Source organism: Lampetra planeri, chromosome 10, assembly GCF_965212315.1.
Source record: "Lampetra planeri chromosome 10, kcLamPlan1.2.h2, whole genome shotgun sequence".
In the NCBI taxonomy this organism is placed as follows: domain Eukaryota; kingdom Metazoa; phylum Chordata; class Hyperoartia; order Petromyzontiformes; family Petromyzontidae; genus Lampetra; species Lampetra planeri.
The window spans coordinates 10,542,538-10,560,188 of record NC_136116.1 but is presented as its reverse complement, the minus strand read 5'-3'; the positions used below and the strand labels follow the sequence as shown (position 1 = coordinate 10,560,188).

Here is a 17,651-nt window from a genome sequence, read left to right as displayed (position 1 = left end):
AAGCTTCGTGACTGCAGGGATTCATCTTCTTGGTTCTTTCGGTAAAGACAGCGTCTGAAGACGTCTGTCTTTCCGACAGCCCTGCTATTCACCTGAGGACGGCTGCTTGCGTTGTGGCCGAAACGTCGTGAGAATTGTATTTTATAATGTTTTATTTTTATTATTTTATTATTTCCCTTCTACGTGACTTTACCGAAAGAACTAAGAAGATGGTAGAAAATACTACCTGACGATGGACATCACGGAATGACCTCGGAGATCCGTGAAAGCGACCTCTGATAAACCAATATTTTAAATATCAGAGATGTGATTATGGGAAATGAAGTGCATTACCAATTAATTTTACGCCATGTTTTGTTTGTGCAGCCATTGGTGGACTGGGACCGAGACCAATCAACTTGCTCCACTTGAGAACTCGGCTTAGGAAACAGGCGGCTGCCACCTGGATATGAACTCAGCAGTTCTCAGCAGTGGCGGCTCAAGGCTCTAAACTCCGAGCCACTTAGCCACCTTTTTTTTTGTTTCACCCCCATTCGGATATACCTGTGCATTCCGCTACGACTTGTACGTTCCATTAAGATCCATTCGCATCCCCCACCATACGAAGGAAGAGATCATCACGGTGCTGTGTATAAAGAAACATGTTTATTTAATACTGCGTGTTGTAAAGTAAAGTCATCATTGTTCCTAAGATATCTTGCACATGCTAACGTTAAGATTACGATTTTTTTTCTTCCCGGTACTAAATTTGTGCAACGTTTACAAACTGGGTTTAAAAACGACAAGCGTGAGCGTCATCGAACGACAGAAGCCTGAAAATCCACACACACCGTTGCAATTCATGCCGGGGGGGTCGGGGGAGGGGAGGGGGAAAGACAGTGCACTCCAGGTGCAAAGATTGCAAACGAAATCCCAACTAAAACTACGTACGTATAAACCCCACAATAGACGGCTGAGTGACGACGCTGTCCTCACTGGCGTCGTTTTACGCGGACGTGTGGATCCCGGCGCACGACTGCGAATGGCATATGCACCTTCCCATGGAAGAAGCCGATCGGTCAAAAGAGTTAAAAAAAAATTAACATTGCTGTCAAAGGCCTCATCGTGAAAGTAAAATTCTTTCATTAAAAAAAGATTAAATATGGACCCTGCTGCATTTTCAACATCTTGTGGGACAAAGAAAATAATTACGACAATTATTTTGAGAATGTGACTAAATATTCGTAAGCTATTCACCGTCAATGCAATCACGGATTAAAAACAAAGCGGTAAGATTTTTTTTCCATAAAAACATTACCATTATCATCATTTGTAATAAACTGCAAGCATCCACCTCGTAAGCACCGACGAGCTCCGTCGACGTGAAAAGCCAAGCGGGGAACAATCGCGACGTCTGCCCGCGGTGCCCACCCTGAGATGACAACATGATCAGCAACACCGTGCAGGCTTGTAGAGACACTGGAAGTGACGTCGGCGGTGCGACGCAGGGCGACGGTGCGACGCAGGGCGACGGTGCGACGCAGGACGATGCTAGTCCTCCCCGAAGCCGTTATTCTCCACTGCCTCGACGCCATCAACCGACTCGTAGATCGGCGAAGACGGGTCGCCATCCCGCGTCTCGCCCGCAGACATTTCCGGATCCTCGTTCTCACAGTCGTCGGGCTCGCACTTTCCATTCCGGGCGCCCAGAGGGGAGGCCTTGTCGTATTTTTTCTGCGCGCCATGATCGGAGGGGCTATTGGAGGCGCCGTCTCGCACCCTGTAGGCACCCCCGTCTTCCGCGATCTCCCTCAGCTTCCCCACCATCTTGCTGAAGATGCCGGAGGGCATCTCTTCGTCCAGGATCTCGTACTTGACCTGGCCCGCCTTCTTGGTGTTGCTCTCGGTGTTCTCGCAGTATCTGTTAATGGGCAGGTCGCCAATCTTCTTCATCGTGAGCGTGGGCGACAGCGGAGGCTCCGTCTTCCTCGCTTCCCCCTTGGGAGGCCATGTGGGCTTGACGATCTTGATGTCCTCCTCCACGGCGGGAGCTTTCTTCTCGGTGGTCTTCTCCGGTGGCCAAGTGGTCTTCAATTTGGACTTTTCCACAATTTCTCCGGACGAGTCGACCACTCGGCCACCCGAGCTCGGCGAGACGTCGGGGTTTTGGAACGACCGCTCCCTGGCGTGCACGGGCGACGCCTTGCCTGGCACGGGCTCGTCCGCGTCTTCGGTCGAATCTTTGGGGAGCGAGCTCCGGTCAGCTCTGGCAGGCAGGTCAAGAAGGAGGGGTTTCTCCGATTCCTTGGTAGGCTCAGCGAGGGAATTCTGCAGCGAGCGGGGAGCAGCGTCGATGTCGTCGTTGTTGTCGTCGTCGTGCGGGGGATCATCCTCGTCGGCCGCGTCGCCGGAGTACGAATCGGAGGATGCGAATTTGCTGGGGGTCTCCTTTTGGGCCCAGAGATCCTTGTGTGGCTTGCGGCCAAAGCCCTCGTCGTAATTTCCCTTGGCCTTGAAGAGTTGTTGAAAATGCGGCTTGCAGTAAACGTTTCCATGGAGAGATGCATAGCTACAGAGGCTGCAAAGGCAGAAAAAGACGTGATCAATGAGGATCGTAACACGTAAAGAGAACGACACAAACCTTGGCTTACAAGTGGAACAGGACACAATGGATTAAGACTGGCGCATCAGGAAAGGACAGTCTGATGATCACGCTTTAATAGCACCAATGTCCCCCGATGGTTAATTTAATTGGCGGGTGTTTGAAAATATTCCCCCTCCTCCCCACCCCACCCCAGCCCACCCCCATATTTGGCTAATCTTACAAACAGCACGGTAATTGAAAATGAGATGTCATTAAATGTGTGTGTGTGGGTGCTTGTCAACTAGGGGTATGACGGATTCCAAACGGATATTTCTCGTCTTGTCGCATGAAGCGAATGACGCAATTAGAAAAAAAAAATACGGATTTTTTTTTTTTACAAAATAGTGTGTGTGCGAGCATCAGTTGTGTACAGTTAACTCAACTGTGTAAACCAATGGCCTGTTCTTAGACCGCTTGCAAGCAAAGCCCTTCGACCCTTCACGTAGCCTGGCACAAGTGCCGCGGCGACGTCTCTGCGGCTTCAATGGCGAGTGGCGGCTGCGGTTGTTGTTGTGGTTGTTGTGGTTGTTGTGGTTGGTGTGGTTGTCGGTTGTTTAAAGCAAAACGATGCGGGTTCCCCTCACCTCAACGAGGTTGAACAGTGGTAGCAGCGGAAGCAGAGCCTATGGTAGACCCTTGTGTCGGCCACCAGCCGGTCCATGGGATAGACTGTCTTTTGACAGCCCGTGCAGACCTCTTTTGGTTGAGACTGGAACTTCTGCCGGGGATCAGTCGCGCGCCAGCGTTAACGAGAGCGACCCACCCCCCCCGTGGGCGCTGGGACACACGGTAGCGCGAGCGCCAACCACAGCCACCGGAGCCACGTGGTAGCAGTGGCAGAGTCTCATTCCCACCGCTCAAATCGCTAACACATGACTGTTTAAACCAGTCCATCTATCATCATCATTGTTATTATCCTTTTGTTTTTTCAACGTAAAAAACATATTTTAAAGACGACACAAGCACGGATGTTTATTTTAGAATTAGTTCATATGCGGCCATTTGTTGAATGCCTGTCACTGGGGTTGTTTGGTCATACTTAGCCATTTTGGGTAAGGGGTGAGAGTTGACAAAAGGGGGCCCCCGGTAAAGGACCGATTCAGACATCACTTTGCCACCGACGTTAGCCGTGGCCGGGAATCGAATTTGGCTCACCAGGTTTGTGGCGCGGTGCACGGAAACCTACTGCGCAACTGCTCTCTCATGTCGATTTATACAATATATACGGAATGTCTAAATAGCATATTAAGTTAAATATTAGGGGATAACCTTTGCCATGTTTTTGGATGATATTCTACAGTTGTGTTGAATAAAATGCAACCAAAAAAATTGTTCCGTTTTTTTACATTAACTTATTGCAGGGTTATATTTCCCAGTTATGGAACGAACAAAAACTACCAACTTAAAATATTACAAATTTATAAATATGACAGAAACGTTCTGGGAGTGTGAATGAGACAGTCATTTTAACCACTGCAGTTACAGCAAAAATTACATTTGACAACACAATGCACTCGCACAAAATCCGCAACAAACTACATCCATCCATCACATTGCACAGTCGACTACAACTACTGGGTCAAACCAAAACGTAACAAAAGCAGTATATAAAGACAACTGGACCGCGCCTGCAGTTCACTACAAGCGGCAGCAGACCAAGCCAAGACGGCAAAGCAATGCACGAAAAAGGAAAAGAATATATATAGGGAGCTTCGATAAAAGAGAAAGTTCAGCAAGCAGTAATCGCCGGGTGCCGTGAACGTTAGACCTATCCTCGTCATGCCGTCAGCCTTTTTGGGGGGAGGGGAGGAGGGGGGAGGACAGCCCCGGGAGGCAGCACCCAACGGGTTTCATGCTCTTCCGCTCACAGTCTTATGTTACCGGTGGTTTTGGGGGCGATCCGAGACGAAGCCAAGCTGGCTTCGGGCCTTGGGCCAGCCGACAGACTTGCCGCTAGGCTGGCAGTTGCGGGAGGGGGGGCGGCGGCGGCGGAGCTAGCCGCCTGCTCCGAGGAACCACCCAGGCTCCACAGCATTCGCTCCGCCTCCTGCAGGCTCTGCTCCAGGCTGCTCAGGTCGTTTGCCATGCTCCTCAGCAGGGACGTGTGACTCTCGGTTAGCTGCTCTGAGGCGGATGAGACGGCCGTTTCTCCACGGAGGTCGCGCGCTCTCCTTGTCACCGCGTCCTCATAGCAGGGAGGGGAGAATGGTTGCATGGGGGTCTCTGACTTTGGGGGCTTTTGCCGCCCGGGAGGATTCGACGCCGACGATGTCGCCGCGACCGCTACCGCCACCGCGGACGTTTTCTTGCCGCGAGCGCTCAACCTCTCGGCCGTGTCGGCAACGACGTGCGGCGGGTTCTTCTGCTGGCTCGTGGGCCGGGCTTGTGGCAGTTGGTGGTGGCTGTGTAGGGCTCGGTCGCTCAGTGGGCCTTTTTGGGGAGTGTTGCTACGGGAGCCGTCGGAGAGGTCGCTAACATCGCCTTCGAACCCTCGGAAGTCACTTTCGAAATGTCCCGCCGCCTGCCTCTGCTGCTTAAGCACCGTGCTGCTGCTGCTGCTGCTGTGCGAGCTACTTTGGAACGAGGCCGACGCTTGCACTCTGCTCTGGGTGCTGCCTTCAAACCTGGTCCTCACGGACTTCATGTCAATGGTGGGGATTTGTTCCAGCTGCCCTTTCTTTTGCATCAACTCATCCTCGCTGTCACTCCCCAAACGCTCGGGGATTTCGATGGGGTCTTTACGGGTGTAAACGGTGTGCTCTGGGCTCTCAAATCTGTGAACAAGTCCCGTAAAGTCTACTCTGGGCATTTCGTTTTGTGCTGAAGGATGTGGAGAAGGAGTAATTGGAGGATTTGGACTGGGCGTGCCGGTGCAATCTGGTTCCGGCGCCAAACGTTCAGAGATACCTATCGGCTCCTTGCGGACATATGCTCTATTATCCTCTATTCTTTTTGCCTCTTCGAACATGCCCTTGATGTCTTTCACTTTGCCCGGCGTGAGGGGAGATCCTGCCTCGCTAGCCCCAGGTGCCTGCGTCCTGCCGACCGCGGGTGGAAGATCCGGCACGGCCGCGCCTATATTCAGTTGCCTCCGGAGCGTCGGCGGTGACGGGATTATCTCCGAGCGTTTGGTGGTCACGTGACCCAGGCTCAGCTGCGGAGGGCTCGAGGGGACGCCCTGCGAGAGTTTGCTTGTCGCGTCGCGCAGCTTGGTCAGCTGGTCCGAGCGCCGCTTGTTGGAGGGCGACGTGGCCCACAGCTGACACGGAGGCGACGGGGTGCGGGCGCTCAGCTGGGACGGGGAGAGGGCTAGGGGCGGAGGCGGCGGCACGGGGCTGAAGAACTTACGAGGCGGAGGAGACGGAGGGGTTCGGAATGGCAGTCTAAAGTCCGTCGGCTTTCGAGCCGTGGACTCGATGGTGATGAAGACGGGAGACGGAGACGTCACACGGCGCTGAAAGGCTACGCTCTCCTCTACAGACCGTCGGCCACTTACCATTTCTTCTGCGATCGAACTGGAGTCGATCGTCTTTGCCGGCGGCTCGGGAGTCGTTTTGCTCGAGCCGATGCTGATGGTGCGAATCCTGTGCCCTAGGGGTCTTTCAAGCATCACGTCAGACGGCGATTCTGCTTTGCCGAACATCTCTGCGCTTACAGCCCTATACCCATTTTCCAACTTTTCCCGCTTGCCAGCAAACCCCCCAGCAGAAGCGTCACGCTTGTCGGCTTTGAACTCACCTCGAGGCTCCCCGCCAGGGACAGATTTTTTCTCGAATGTGCCAAGTTGCTCCGGAGTCATTCGGTTTTTGAATCCATCCTGGCCGTGCTCCGTCTGCTGCTGCTGTTTGATTTTGGTCTGCGTCGTCGTTTTGGAGAACTGCTGAGACGTTTGGACACGCTCCTCGTGGTGCTGTTCTGTCACGACGCGATGGGATGACGACGCCATCTGCTGCTGGTGCAGCTGTTGAGCCGCGCCCGAGGAGATCTGCACTTGGTGCTGCAGGGGCTGTTTCCCGGTCTCCGACAAGTGGTAAAGCTTGCGAAGTTCATCCTGCTTGTCCGTAGATTTTGGCTTGTTCTCAATGTTCTGCTGACCCTCTTCTTTCTTGTGCAGAGTAACCTTCCTTGTGGAAGTAACGTGGGATTGCTCCTGTTTTTGAGTTACTTCAGGCACTGGGTGAGTCTCAATTACGTTTTGTTTCCGGTCCTCGGTCACACAAACGACCTTCGGTTCGCCCATGTGCTGGCTCAGTATCTGCGAAATATTCTTCGCCGCCTCTTTCTTCATCACGGTGGCTTTGCTCACCGTCGTGTTGGAAACGGACGACACGTCGAAAGCGGCCAACACGTCTTGGTCAAGCGGTGCGACGATGACCACTTGTCCTTGTTGCTCGCTCATCGCATCAGCGACAAACGAGTTTGGAGGGGAGGCGCCCACGGACTTTCCCTTCTCTAGCTGCTGCTTCCTGAAGTTCTCCTCTGCAATCATTAAAGGCGTCTTGAAGCCTCGATTGGCGCTCTTTGGTCTCGGCAGGGGAGACGTGGGAATGGCGATGGTCACCGGAAGGCTGCCATGCGTGGGAGTATTTGGCTTTCTCGGTTCGGCCTGCGGAATCGCCACCCTGGGCCGTGCCCAATGCTCTTCACTCGCCGATGCGACGGCACCAGCGTGCGCACTCCCCGTTTGCGTCACCTGCACGCTCTGCTTCTGTGTCGACTCCACGTGCGCGCTCCCCATTTGCGTCACCTGCGCGCTCTGCTTCTGTGTCGACTCCACGTGCGCGCTCCCCATTTGCGTCACCTGGGCGCTCTGCTTTTGTTTAGACTCCCCATGCGCGCTCCCCATTTGCGTCACCTGCACGCTCTGCTTTGGTTTAGACTCCCCATGCGCGCTCCCCATTTGCGTCACCTGCGCGCTCTGCTTTTGTTTAGACTCCCCACGCGCGCTCCCCGTTTGCGTCACCTGCACGCTCTGCTTTTGTTTAGACTCCCCACGTGCGCTCCCCGTTTGCGTCACCTGTGCGTGCTCGTTCTGCGTCCGTTCGGTGTCCGTGCGCGTCCGCACCAGCATCTCGCTCGTCGTCGAGCTTCTCTGTTGCTGGGACGACGACGAAGTCGACAGCGACGTCGCCGTCTTCACGTCGATCTTGGCGTCGGCACGTTTTGGAGAAATCTTCACTTTTGTTACCTCAGTGACCTGCGTTGTCAAGGGAATTATCGTAACCGATGATGACATCAACGATGACGACATCACAGCACTCGTCGAGGGAGACGCAGGAGTGGACGGGTAGTTCTTCTTCTTGAACGGTATTGGCCCATACGGGGAGGGCGGTGGAGTGGAGAGGTTCATCGTCTTCACCTTGAATGAACTCTTAGCTCCACGACTCGACTGCGTCTTGGTATTGGATAGCTGGGCGGTAACGGGGGCAGCCTGCGGAACTAAAGCCGGGGGCGGAGGAGGCAGAGGCAAGTCGTCCGGAAGGGCCTCGGCCGCAGACGGAGGCAGCGGCAGAGGGCAGTCAATATCCACTTCCATGGGAGGCGGTGGTGGCGGAAGTGGCAGCTCCTCCTCGGCCAAGGGTACCGGCCGAGGAAGGGGTGGCGGAGGCAGCAGGCTCAGCTCCACGGCCTTCTTTTTGTAGCCAAATGGCAGGCTCACAGTGGTTTTTTGTTTCACATCTTTTCCAAAAACGTTCGCCTTGCTCTTATGCTGAAGCTCGGAGGAGGACAACATGCCGACTACCTGCTGCGACGCGCATTCCTCCGTCCCCTTGTGTGTGTCTTTGTGGGATGTCTTGGATTCCTTGTGGCTCACATTGACCGTGCTCTCCTCGGACACGTTCGTAACCCTACGGCTTTCCTTAACAACGCTCTCTCGAATTATTTGCTGTTGACTGGAACTTGCGATTCCCTGGATGGATGACCGCTGATCGACTTCATATTTTGCGTTATGCTTTGCTGCAATATTCGTGTCGGTGGCCAACGGTTGGATCTTTTTAACTTTAATCACTTGCACTTTGCTTTGCGATGGAGAATGTCCGACGAGGTGGCTTTTGGCCTTTTCATCTCCCAGCACAGACTTCTCAGCCTTTATTTTACCAGCGGTTCTGTCTGTTTGATCCGTCTCCTGTTTCTTGATTTGCACTTCTACCTGTCGGCTCATTTCATCTCTCTTGTGCGTGGTTTGCTGTTGAGTGTGACGAGCAGATTCTTCTGCGGAGATCATTGCGTAGGTTTTTCCCAACTTCCGCGATGCACTTTGGCTGTGATAATGGTGAGATTTGGGCTTCACTCCTTTCACGAGGGCATCCTCTTCTTTTGTAATATGCTTCGTTTCTTCAACTTGCTCGCTCAATTTTGTGTTACGGGTGTCGGTGGTCAGATCTACATTGATTGTGGAAGTAGGTTGTTCTTTCTGAACGACCTTTTGAAATATTTCGTGGTCACTCTGATCAGTCTGCTCAAGCGAAGCCTGCTTTTGGATATTCTGAATTTCTTCCTCCATATCTACCTGCCTTTTTATGTCCTTCTTCTGCGACTGGATCAGCCTCTTTTTTGCGGCCTTAATGTTCGCTCTGACAACCTCTTCTCTCTGAGTCTCTCGGACCGCTTTCTTCGACTCCTCTAAACCTTGCAATGCTGCTTTCAAGTTCCCTCTCACCGCCTCTTCTTTCTCAGCGACCTTCACAGCCTGCTGCGCTTCTTCCAAAGACCTCAAAGTCGCCTGCAGATCAGCTCTGACAACGTCCTCTCTATCGCTCTCCTTTAAGCTGCCTTTCTGCCAGTCTTGCAGTGACCGCAGAGTTGTCTGGAGATCTGCACGGACTATGTTTTTTTCTTCCTTGGCTGCAACTGCATTTTTGGCCTCGTTTAAAGACCTCAGTGCGGCTTGAAGGTCTCCGCGGATGACCTCCTCCCGAACGACTTCTATCTTTGCGTTCACAGCCTCCTCCAGCGAATGGAGGGCAGCTGGAAGGTCCCCTCTTACAACATCCTCTCTAACCATCATTATCCTAGCATTAATCGCTTCCTCTAAGGACCGGATCGCCATCTGAATGTCACCCCTAACGACGTTTTCTCGTGTCACGTCCATTTTCAAGTTAACGGCCTCGTTGAGAGACCTTAGGATACTCCTGATGTCTCCTCTCACCACCTCCTCTCTCTCGACCGCGCTCTGCGAACGCTGCGATTCCTCCAGAGACCTCAGCGCCGTCCGGAGGTCTCCCCGCACCACGTCTTCTCTAATCATTTCCACCTTGGCGTTCACGGCATCTTCGAGTGACTGGAGCACTTTCCTCAGGTCGCCCCTCACTATGTCCTCTCTCCCGGTCATTCTCACCACATTCTTGGCCTCTTCCAGTGACTGCAGGGCAGCCCGGACATCTCCATTCACCACATCCTCTTTTACCATCTCTATTTTAGCATTAATTGTTTCTCCCAGTGAGCGGATCGCCTGCTTGATGTCTCCTCTTGTCGCCTCCTCCCTTGCAATCTCACTTTTGGCAGTGACGGCATTTTGTAGCGACCTTAAAATGGACCTAATGTCCCCCTTCACCACTTCGTCCTTTTCGACGGCGACCTGTGCGTTCTGAGCTTCCTCCAGCGACCTTATTGCAGCCTGAAGATCGCCCCGCACAACCTCCTCCCGCACGCTCTCCACCTTGGCATTGACGGCACGTTCCAGCGACTGCAGCACAGTCTTAAAATCCCCTCGCACCATGTCTTCTCTGACCGTCGTCCTCACCGCCTTTTGCGCCTCTTCCAGCGAACGGAGGGCGGCGTGAACGTCCCCCCTCACAACTTCCTCCTTGGCGAGCTGAACTTGTGAGTTGAGGGATTCCTCCAAAGACCGCACAATCGTGCGTAGGTCTGCCCTAACCACCTCCTCCCTCTCTGCCGTTTCCGTCTTGGAATTCACCGCCTCCTGCAGCGATGCCAGCGCATCTCGAATGCTGCCTCTGACCACCTCTTCACGAATAACTTCCTCCTTGGAGTCGATGGATTCTTGCAGGGACTTCAGCGTGGCGTGGATGTCTCCCTTGACCACCTCCTCTCTGCTGATTTCCCTCACCGCCAGCTGGGCTTCCTGCAGTGACCTCAAGGCTCCCCCAAGGTCGCCTCTCACCACGTCCTCCTTCGCAGACTCCACCTTTGCATTCAGAGCCTCCTCCAGGGACTGCAAAGTGGCCCTCAGGTCTCCTCTGACGATGTCCTCCTTTGCGACCTCGACCTTCGTGTTCATGGCTTCCTGCAGAGACTGTAGCGTGGCACGGAGATCGGCTCTCATCACATCCTCCCTGACCACCGATGTCTTGGTGTTGACGGCATCCTCGAGTGATCGAAGCGTTGCCTGAAGATCTCCCCTGGTTACCTCTTCTTTTTCGACAACCACAGCTTGTTGGGCGCTCAGCTCCAGCAGGTGCTTGGTTTTCTGGACGTCTCCAGGAACAATGTCGATCTCCTGCGCTCGGCGAGTGGATTCGTCGTCATCCTCCTCGGTGCCTTGCTTCTGCAGGAGCTTCAGGTAATCCAATGCTCCGCTTTCAATGCAGGTTGTGAAGAACTGAACGTTTCCTCCCTGTATCTCGTCCTGCTGCACTTTCTGATGGCAAGTGTCACTCTGAGCCGAGGTCATGAGGCTGTTTATCGCCCCCCTGACGTTTCCGGCCACGACGTCTTCTTCCCTGCGACTGGAATCCTCTTCTCTGTTCAGCAGGGAATAGATGGTCATCTTGACGTTGCCCGTTTCGCCCTCTTGAATAAGGATGCCTCTCCTCAATCCAGATGCATCGCTTTGACTGAAAAGTTGATCAATCGCTTGGCGGATGTCTCCTCGGATTACTTCTTCACGCTCGGTGCTGGCTTCAGAGGACTGGTGCATCAGCCTCTCTAAGGTTTGCCGAAGATTTCCCCTCTCCTCCGAATCAATCACAATGCTCTGGTGGTCCTCTCGCTTCCTGGAGAGCAGCTGCTGCAAAATGCTATGCATATCCCCACGAATTATTTCATCCTTCTGAATTTGGGGCTGAGCCTCTGGGTTCATTAGGTTATACATGGCCATTCTGACATTGCCCACATCGCTTGACTCGAGCAAAATCCCACGAGAAGAATCCACCACGTTGCAGTTGATCAACGACCGCAGGGTCTCTCGAATGTTCTTGCCGACTATTTCCGGCCTTTCAACGTGCGTGCCCGAGTCACCGAGCCTGTGCAACGGGGTGCGCTCAAACAGCCAGGTCGTGGTTTTCACATCGCCACCCTGGATCTCTTCCGCCCGGACAGTCGTCTCTTCATCTTGTTCCTTTATCTTGTCCAGGGGATGATTTTCGAACAGCCAGAGAGAATTTTTTAAATCGCCACTTTTCACATCCTCTCTTATAACTTTGGTGAAGTCCAGCTTCTCAGAAGCGCTTTCCCCAATTTCGTCGATATTTTTTGTTTCAAAAAGCCAGCGAGATGTCCGGACGTCCCCTCTCTGCACATCGCTGACACTGACCGTTCTGACGAACTTCCGACGATCGACGCTATCCGACTCAAACAGCTGCGTGTTTGACTGCACATTGCCACCCTGCACGTCGTCCACCGTTCTGATCAACACTTTCCCGTCCTCGGCGATCGTATCGAGCGGCTGGGTTTCGAAGCGCCACCGGGCAGTTTGAACGTCCCCACTCTGAACGTCCTCCTGGGTGACCGCACGGATCACGTGCACCTCCTGGCCCGCGCCAATGGAGTCCAGCGGCCGTGTCTCAAATAGCCAGCGCGCGCTGCTCACGTCCGCGCGCATCACTTCCTCCTTCTTGACCGTCACCACTTCGTGGTAGTGACCCTCACGGTCCTGAATGGCGTAGAGGGGCTGCGTTTCAAATAGCATGGTGAACGACTTCACGTCTCCCCCGATGACTTCCTCCTTCGTCGCGTCGGACACGTCCGACCCGTCGCCCCGGATCTGATCAAGAGACCGAGTCTCGAACACAACTCGCCCGCTCTTGACGTCACCACCCACAACGTCGGAGACCATGCCGACCAACTGTGCCGCCTCTGGGTCCTCGCGTATGGTCCCCATTGGCCGATTCTCGAAGAGCCACGAGCACATGTGGACGTTGCCCCCTTGCACGTCGGTGACGGTCCTCCTCAGCTTCACCGCGTCCGGATCTTCCCCGATGGCTCCAATTGGTTGCGTTTCAAACAAGGACGTGTACTTGTTCACATCACCTCTCTCGATGTCCTCCGCCTGCACCGTCTTCAACTTCTGTCCCGTAGACTCCCCGACGATGGTGTCGAGGGGGTGGTTCTCGAACCGCCACTTGACGCGGGAAACGTCGCCCGACTGCACGTCGATGTTGGTGATGCGCCTCACGTCCTGCCCTTCCTCGAAGCCGCCGCGGATGCTGTCGAGGCGTTCGGTCTCGAAGAGGATCCTCCGCGTGCGCACGTCACTGCCCTCCACGTCCTCCTGCCTGAGCGAGCGCACCTGCAGCTTGTGTGCGACGCCGTCCGCTACGAGCGTGTCCAGTGGCTGGTTCTCGAAGAGCCACGTGCACGTCTTCACGTCGCCCTTCATAACCTCCTCTTCACTCTCGCCCTCTCGCTTTTCTACCTTTTCATACAGCGCGTCCATGGGTCGAGTTTCGAAGAGCCAGCGACACATCCTGACGTCGCCTCGGTGAACCTCCGTGCGCTGCTGGGTGACGCTCTCTTCATCTGCGTTTTTTATCGTGTCCAGGGGGTGCGTCTCAAATAACCACTTGGCTGTCTTCACGTCACCCGCCTGCAGCTCCTCCTTGGAAATGCCCTTGATGATTTGGATTTTCTGAAGGCTCTCTTCGTCAAACTGGTCTAACGGTTTGGTCTCAAACATCCAGCGGCAGCTCTTCACATCTCCGCTTGAAACCTCCTCCCTCCTCACGGTCTGAACCTGGTGGTAATAGCCAGAGCTGTCCCGGATGGCATAAAGTGGAACGGACTCGAACAGAGATTTTGTTGTCTTCACATCCCCTCCTATTATGCCTGCCGACTCGGTGATCTTCTCGGTGTCCTGGATTGATCCCAAAGGAACGGTCTCAAACACCTCTTTAACAGACTTCACCTCCCCCCTCTCGCTACCGCTGCGCTGCACCGTTTTCACAATCTCCTTTTTCTCCTCTTGTATCAGGTCGAGCGGCTTCGACTCGAACACCCACTTTGCATGTCGAACATCACCTCTCTCGTCCGCCGAGGTCTCTACGGTTTTCAACTTTCCCACCTCCATTAAAGTACCAAATGAATCCATGGGCCTGGTCTCAAACAGCCAAAGGGAGGACTTGACATCTCCCCCGATGACCTCCTCCTTCTGCTGCCGATCCTCATTGGCAATATCTTTCAGGGTGTCTATTGGGTGGGTCTCGAACAGCCAGCGGTGTCGCTTCACATCAGAGCCCTCGATCACCTCCTTCTGCACCTTCGTATATTCCGCACCCTCCGTGTCCTCCTTGATCGTGTCCAGCGACTGGTTCTCGAAAAGCCACCGGGCTCTGCCCACGCCGCCCTTCTGCTCGTCCTCCATGGAGATACCCCGCACGATCCGCAGCTCCGAGGAGCTCGCGTTGATGCTGTCCAGCGGGCTCGTCTCAAAGAGCCAGCGCGCCGACTTGACGGAGCCTTCCACGCTGAGGCTGCACTCTTCCACCTCCTCCCTGCGCACGGACGTGATGCGGTGCACGTGGCCCTGGCTGTCTCGAATGGCGCACAATGGGTACGACTCGAACAGCTGCACGGATCTACGGACGTCGCCCCCCAAAATCTCCTCCAGCTCGGACTTCAACTTCAACAAGTCCGACTCTTCCTCTTCCCACCGGGCCAAAGACGAAATTGGTTTAGTTTCGAACATGTATCTGCCCATGCTGACGTCCCCGCCCGTCACCGTGCTCCTCACGTCTTCGGTGGCCTCGGCCCCACTCAGCGCATCCAGGGCCCGCGTCTCAAAGAGCCATGTGGCGGTGCGCACGTCCCCCTTTGCCAGCTCCGGCATCTTTGTCGCCTTGTCCGCCGAGTGAACGGTGAGGCTGTCCAGCGGCTGGGTCTCGAACTTCCACGCTGTGTAGCGCACGTCGCCGCATGGAATTGGATCGCCGCTACCACCGCCACCACCGCCAGCGCTCGGGTCGGGCGTGCTGGGCTCGCGGATCGTGTCCAGGGGCTGAGTCTCAAACATCCAGCGCATCGAGCGCACTTCTCCACGCAGGATCTCGTCCCACTCCAGACACTCGCGGTCCCCCTGTGGTGGGGGCGGCGGGCTCGGCCCCGCCAGGCCCTGCTCGTACAGCCAACGTGCCTGCTGCGGGTCGCCTGCCTGTGCTGCGCCGCCGCCCTGCGAGGAGCCCACCAGGTCACGCAGGCACTCTCGCTCCAGGTTCTTGCGCACCTCCGGGTGGATGTGCTTGTAGAGCCTCCGCAGTTCGTTCAGCTGGCGTTGCTGCTGATAGGCAACACGGGCGTGAGGCTCGGGCGATGGTGCCATTGCCGCTCTCTCCTGGGGCACCGTCAAAAAGCCCGGCTCTGGGGAGGCGGCTGTCGAGGTCCGCACAGGAGTCTGAGACTTGCTGGACTGGTGGGGAGGTGGCGGCGGAGGTGGGAGGAAGTCGAGGGAGCCGTGAAGGAGGTCGCTGGGCGGAGGAGGAAGAGTTTCCATGCTTCCGTTGTGGCTGGAAACCGATGTTGCAGCGCCTGCAGATGTGGCGACTTGCACGCTTGCGCGCAAGACACTGTGCGATTTCCAAGCACTGGCTTCGGTTTTGTGTTCCATCTTAAGTGGAGAGAACCAGATTGGAACTTTAAATCATGGATAAAACCCACGCAATGTTTTCTTCATTCCAGGGCATGCCGTCAAATTTTCATGCTCCGCGGACGTGTGTGTACGCTATGCGACCATTCACTGCACTGCAAACGTTTCATGCACAGCATGCACATTTTACATTTCCGCTTTATTGTCACTTTTTTTTACGAACGAGCAATTGTCACTTTGAAAATGGCGAATAAACAAACCTCCACACACCATGCTTGTTGGAGCAACCCACACGGCACACGCCCTCCGATTTCCACCGCCGCCGCACTCAAAAAGCAACTTCGTCAGCAGCTTGGCCTAGAGGCAACTTCGTCAGCGGCTTGGCCTAGAGGGGGAGCCGCAGCCGCCCCTCCGCTTGGTGGCTCGAAGGCGCGTCGGCGAGCTCCTCACACGGGGATTGGCTCATCGGTTTTGATGCTTGCTCTCCTTGCCCCCCCCCCACCCCCTCACCGGGTTCCTCTTCTGGCCCCATCCGCTCGCAACTCCGAGAAGGGGTGGGGGGGGGCGGTCAGGGTTGCCTGGCGCTCCGCCGCGCAAGGCTTATGAACGTTTGGCGCTACAGTCCCATTTGGAGTTGGGGGCTTAATAGTAAAAGGAGAATGCAATAAGAGGCAGCGGAGGAGGAGGAAAGGAAGCGTAGGGATAATAAAAAAGCAGTGCAAAGGAGAAAAAAACACTGCAAACACACACGGCAAAAAATCCACACTGCAACTCAACGAGACGTCATAGCGTTAAAACTAAACACGAGAACCAGCGCTCATCTAAAACGTGACTGCGCTAAGTTAGGACGTACACTGTAGAGTAGGCTTGCTAGGGATAGATGCTTTTATGGGGTTTTGCTTGTGATGTTTTAATTCTCATCGACCAAAATGTAATGGACTTTCTTTCATGTAACTTTACGCGTCACAATCATTTTGGCCCAAAAACCTTCATACTGTACTATATCAAATTTGAAAAACACACAAACCCCTTATATTGGCAAACACAATTACTCCACGGTTGTTTTACACTTTAAGTTTAAAGAAATTCAATAACAAGTGACAAAATCCAGTTGATCAATTTCATCTTAAATATTTAAAAGAAAAATACCTGTTCAAGCACAAAATAAATTACCCGACCCTAGCCAAGACAACAAAGTATCTCCGAAATGCAAACGTGAATTCCTGGCAAGCCCACGCTTACGGTACGATTTAAAGCGTTACGTTAAACAACAACGCTGAATGACAACTACTTTCCGCTGCGCTGGAATCTTGCTGATCATGTTAGAATCGGTGCAAACAGAAGCCGTTAGTAACCACACCTTGTGCAACCGCTTCACCTTAGATGCATCCACCGCGTCGCCATCGGAGGCCTGTTTTTTGGCCTGATGGTCAAAGGCACTGGGTGCTATCGGGTGGGAAAAAACACCACGCGCACACTCCGTTAAAACGACACGAACAAAAAACTGCAACACGTGTTGTGGCCACCAACGCGTGATATTGGAAACGGCCCATACCATTCGCCAGGGTCGCGAACGATGCCGCGGTGTCAAATGGTCAGTTCTCTCACGAGCAAAGGGCAAGATGGAGCAAAAAGGTTCGACAGGTTCGCAGTAGAGAGCGGAATGAAATCGGTTCGATTCAGGGTGGCGAATCGATTCGAGAATCGGTTATTTTGGTTTAACAATAACACGGGTGGAAAAGCGCCACGTTAGAGTGGGCGCAGACACCACGTGCAAACCAATCCAATGTGAGCATCATCGACTTAAGTGACAATAATTGATGTTAATCGATGAATCGATGCACCATTACACCCCTAGTTTGATGGTGCTTCCATTAAGTATTGTGATATTATCAGTGCCAGCATTTTGGTACAGACGGATATTACAATAAATCTTACAAGAGACATTTACAAAAGTCCACATCGAGTTTGCAGTGTATTTGCGTTGCAAAAACTAACACCATCAACAAATATTAAAAGTATGTGCGCCGTACTCACAATCGGTATCTTTGGCCTTGTGAGCAGAGGAAACTGATCTTGAAGTATGAACATTATCTTCAGACTTTGAAGCCTTCGAGGAAAAAAAAAGATACAAATTTTGCATATTACTACACGAGTAACAAAGAGTGTAATTTAATACCCATAGTACAAAGCACAGAAACACTTCCACCAATACATCCCATTAAAACCATCAATACTACATGTGTTGGCATTGGATGAAGGCATCCC

The 17,651-nt window shown here is 53.7% G+C and overlaps 1 protein-coding gene across 1 annotated transcript in view; it reads right to left on the bottom strand.

Moving 5' to 3' along the window:
* Positions 1-626: 626 nt before the first annotated feature.
* LOC144721146 (uncharacterized) overlaps positions 627-17,651 on the bottom strand; it is a 61,455-nt gene continuing 44,430 nt past the window's right edge. Inside the window, exons 6-11 of the mRNA XM_078598541.1 lie at positions 17,421-17,493; positions 16,744-16,829; positions 15,654-15,740; positions 6,362-15,404; positions 3,208-3,341; positions 627-2,557 (exon numbers count right to left, since the gene is read on the bottom strand). Coding sequence (XP_078454667.1) covers positions 3,247-3,341; positions 6,362-15,404; positions 15,654-15,740; positions 16,744-16,829; positions 17,421-17,493 — 9,384 coding nt within the window. The 3' untranslated portion in view covers positions 627-2,557; positions 3,208-3,246. The remainder of the gene's footprint in view (positions 2,558-3,207; positions 3,342-6,361; positions 15,405-15,653; positions 15,741-16,743; positions 16,830-17,420; positions 17,494-17,651) is intronic.